The 4559-nt window shown below is 35.2% G+C and overlaps 1 protein-coding gene across 1 annotated transcript in view; it reads left to right on the forward strand.

Annotated features, from left to right (window-relative positions):
• SCFD1 (sec1 family domain containing 1) overlaps positions 1–4559 on the forward strand; it is an 88597-nt gene that overhangs the window by 25539 nt on the left and 58499 nt on the right. Inside the window, exon 8 of the mRNA XM_023521159.1 lies at positions 110–233. Within this exon, the coding sequence (XP_023376927.1) occupies positions 110–233 (124 nt within the window). The remainder of the gene's footprint in view (positions 1–109; positions 234–4559) is intronic.

Genomic DNA, 4559 nt, shown 5'->3' on the forward strand with positions numbered 1-4559 from the left:
GGAAAAGTCAAGGAGACCAATTAGGAGGCTGTTGCAGTTAACAAGAGATGATGGTAGCTTATACCAGGATGGAAATGGTAAGAGTTGTAATAATCTGTTGAATATAAAGTATAAGATTTGTAGATGAATTGGATGTGAGATCTTTAAATAGAGGAGTCGAAGAACATTCCAAAGTTTTGGCCTTTGCAACGGACAGATATTACTTAAAATGGGAAAGAAAGGAGCAGTTTCAGGTGGAATATCAGAGGTTGAGTTTTGGACATGCTAAATGTGAGATACTTATTAAGATATTCAATTGTAGGTATCAAATAGGTAGTTAATATATGAGTCTGGAGTTAGGAGAAACATCTGATCTAGAGAAATAAATTTAGGAGTAGTCCATGTGTAGAAGCCATTTAAAACCAAGAGATGAGATCACCAAGGAAATAAGTATAAGTAGAAGAGAGAACAGGTCCAAGAACTGAACTGAGGCATTTCAATATTTAGATGTCAGGTGATGAGTAGGAACTAGCAGGAGGAAGCAGCCAGTGAGGTATGAGAACTAGATCTATACCATTTTGAAGGCCAGTGAATTAAATGTTTCAAAGAGAAGGCAGGGATCAGCTTGGACAAATGCTGAGGACTAAGTTACCATTGCATGTGGCAGTGCCAGGCTTGTTAGTGACTTTGCTATGAGCAGCTCCCATTGTGTAGAGGCGAATCACTGAAGCGGGTTTAAGAAAGATTGGAAGGAAAGGCATAAGAGAGTGAATATAGTCAAACCTTAAAAGAGTTTGCTGTATAGGAGAGCTGAAAAAAGGGGTGATTTTTGGAAGCAAATGTGAGGTCAAAAAGATTTTAAATTACAGCATGGTTATATAACAATGGGAATGATTAAAAGAGAAACATTGTTGCAGAAGGTAAGCGTATCCTGCAGGTCTACAGGAGACATTAGTGACCAGGATGACTACAGACGGAGGATTTTTCAACCTTGGCATTGACATTTTGAACTTGATAATTCCTTGTTGTGGAGTGCTGTCCTCTGTGTTGTAGGATGTTTAGCAGCATCCTTGGTGCCTACCATCTAGATGCCAGTAACACTCCCCCAGTTGACAACCAAAATGTCTTCACACATTGCCAAATATACCCAGGGTGCGGAGAGGGGCAAAATTGCCCCTGATGGAGGGAGTTTCAAAACTGGCGTTGTTTTAGGGAGGAGGACAAGAAAAGAGTCAGAGTACCAAGGAAGACCCTTCACCAATCCTGCGTCCAGTGATATGAGATTTAGGACAAATGAAAAAAAAGTCACTGTCTATGAAGGCTACAGGTGATAGCCAGTTGGAGTTCAGTTAGAACAAGAAAGTACCATGGAAGTTTAGACTAGATGTTCAGAATAGGAGATTTTGCTGATGACCGTGTATGAGTTCCAGAGGGTATGACAGTAGTGTTTCAGAAGTCGGGTAGAAATGAGAGATGGAATCTGAAGGGGGTTAGTATAAAGAGACACACAGGGATTAATGGGCATGGTGAGATAATTTTGATAGTCTCAGATTTGATTGGCGAGGGCCTGACTATTGGGACAGTGTCTTAGAAAATATATTCGGGAGTCACCACTCCTGTCAATGGTATGTGGAAGCATATACAGTGTTGAGATACTGGGATCCTTTCTGATTCCTGAATTTGAAGAGTTCCAGGAAGAAAGAAACGTACATGATGCTTTGCAAGAAATAAGACATATATACAAGTAATTGCAATAAAATGAATATGCTTTGAGTCCCCATTGTCATAAGAAAAAACTGGGAAGTGTAACTTAGAGCAGAGATTCCCCAAAACCTGGCAAGACTAATATTGGTCCTTGAGGTTTCCACCGTGCCAGAGTTTTTATGTGAAATGAGTTTTTATGACCAACCTTTATAATAATTTTTTTTAGTTATTTACCTTTTATTATCCTTATATCCTTCTGAGATACACTAATTTTTACTTCCTACTCTTTGAAGTTAAAATATCCTTTTAAAAATACAAGATGGTAAAAGTAGATGGTAGGATTTTTTTTGGTTTTGTTCTAAGCTTTTTCACTTCACAGAGTAAAAAGTTGGCAACCTTGTGTCACCAAAGAATTCAATAGGTATTAAGTGTCTACTGTGTATCAGATACTGCGCTAGTCACTGCGATACAAGGAGAAGCAGACATGATCCCTGCTTCCAAGTCGGGTAGAATAGTATATTCCTATGGCATCTGGATTATTGCCCTTTTTATTTATTTTTTGTTATAAATAATAGCACAATGCACATCTCCAGTTAACTTTTTTTGGATAGGTTCTCAGATTTTATATTACCTTTAAGTCTTTTCTCAGCATTATTAGAATATTTAGGTGTTATGAAAATAGTCTTGAGATTGGTTTTAATAGCTACACAACTTATATTAACTTAACCCTGTTCATTAATTTTACTGTGGTTTCTAGATGTGAAAAACCTATCACTGAGATACCATAAATTGTACTGACACCATTTTTTGATGAATGTTAAAACGGCTGCTTTCGAAGTTTCTACTAAGCTTTTAAAATTTTTAATAATTATACCCTTTACCTCCACAAGATGGAGTAGAAGTTCTAGATAGAAACCATTAACTTGAAATTGGAGCTTGCTTTTTATATTAAATGCCTTTACTTAAAAATCTGGAACATTGATAATATTTATACATCAGACCATGGACACAAGTATGAAAATTCTCACAGCTTCATTATGTGCCAGAAAGATGATTGTTGTCATTTAATATAGGAAATACACTCTTCCGGTGAAAAGATTTGCAGTGTCCTTTCCTTTTATTGAGCTTTAAAAAGCAAAATTAGTAATTAGAAAGTCATGATTCCTTATTATTATATCTTGGTTACAGGAAGGGTAGATTTGATTGTTCAGCTGCAATGTTATCCTTAGGCAAAGGAATGGATATTATTCCATCTTAGTATCTTGTCCGTTGTTTTTTCAAATCTTAGATTGCCCTTTTTGTACCTTTGGCCCTCTGCTACTGACTCATATTATTTGAAACCTTAAATCAGAATTTATGCTAATGCACATAAGGACTTTAATAAAGTTAATTTTTTTTCTCACCACTCAGGAAAAGAAGTGGTTTCCAAATTTATATACACTTTAAAAAAGTTATTACAAAAGCATTTTAGAAGCACTCATTTTCTTAAAGATGTGTGATTTTAATATAACAGATGCCAAAGTAAGTGTAGTTCAAAGTTTGACACTTTGAAGATTGATGCTTTATTGATCTTCTAGTCTTTTTTAACACAAAACCTCTTGGACAGCATTTTCAGGCATTTGCCTGAAACTAAAAATCTAAGCACAGATTATTCATAACTGAACAAACTTTAGTAGTTTATAGGAAGCTCCTACTAAAGATGTGTAGGCTATGTATAAGCCCAGAAAACATCCTTGATTTCATTCATTGTTTTAAATGGTATTGTATCAGTATGTATCCATATTCACCGCTATTTCTGAACTTGGGTTAAAATTTGATTTACTCTAATGGAAAGAAGTGTATTACTATATACTAAGCCAGCTTTAGGTGCTACTTTTTTTTGCCCTTAAATCCTAGTTGCTTAGTACATAAGATTTTGAGACTTTTTAAAATGTGTTTATGATGGACCATTTTACAAAGATTTCTTTTCAATTAAATGATTCTTACATATATTCGACATTAGATTTTTCTTTCCTTTTTTGTCTTATGCACATTTTAAAAGAAATGCAGTATAAGCTACAGATGTGATTTTAGATTTTCTAGTAGCCACATTAACAAGAAAAACAAATGATGTTTATTTTAATATCTTTTATATTGTCTTTTTATGTAGTCTTAAAAATTCAGTATATTTTTATACTTACATCACATCTCACATTCCAGGTACTCAATAGCCACATGTGACTAATGGTAACAGTTACATTTCTAAATCATTAAGGCTCAAATTCTTCACTAGTTTAGAGATTGAATAAATTTATTGGGATATAAATTTGTTGAGATTATCACATGAAGACTGGTAGAACATGTTTGCATACTGTCAGCAATACATCTGTGGGGAGTTTTCTTGATTCCTAGAGTTATGAGGAATCCTGCTTTAATAAGAGTGATCAGGGTTGCCAAGTGTACCCGATGTTGTAGAATCTGTATAGAATACCTTAGCCTCTGAATGAGAGTAGGTTAGGTTGTGCTGCTTAATCTAAAACAACCCTCAAACCTCAGTGGATTAATATGACAAATACTTAATTTTTGTTCACAGTATTGTTCCTTGTCCAGTGTGTGTGGGCAAGGGGAACTCTGCTCATGATGGTCACTCATGAATTCAGGGTATTGAGGCCCCATCTCAGTATGTCTTTTCACAATAACTGTGGCAAGGAGCAAACAATTATGGGTTGTACTTTAAATCCTGTTTCATTGTTATGAAGAAAACTTTAAGACATTTACTGGGGATATTTCATATAAAACCACAAAGTCGGAGAATACTATAATGAACCTCCTTGTGCATCATTTAGCTTCCCAGATAATACGTGTCCTACACATTTTATCCCAGGCATTACTTGATC

This window comes from Pteropus vampyrus, unplaced genomic scaffold, assembly GCF_000151845.1.
Source record: "Pteropus vampyrus isolate Shadow unplaced genomic scaffold, Pvam_2.0 Scaffold297, whole genome shotgun sequence".
NCBI lineage: Eukaryota > Metazoa > Chordata > Mammalia > Chiroptera > Pteropodidae > Pteropus > Pteropus vampyrus.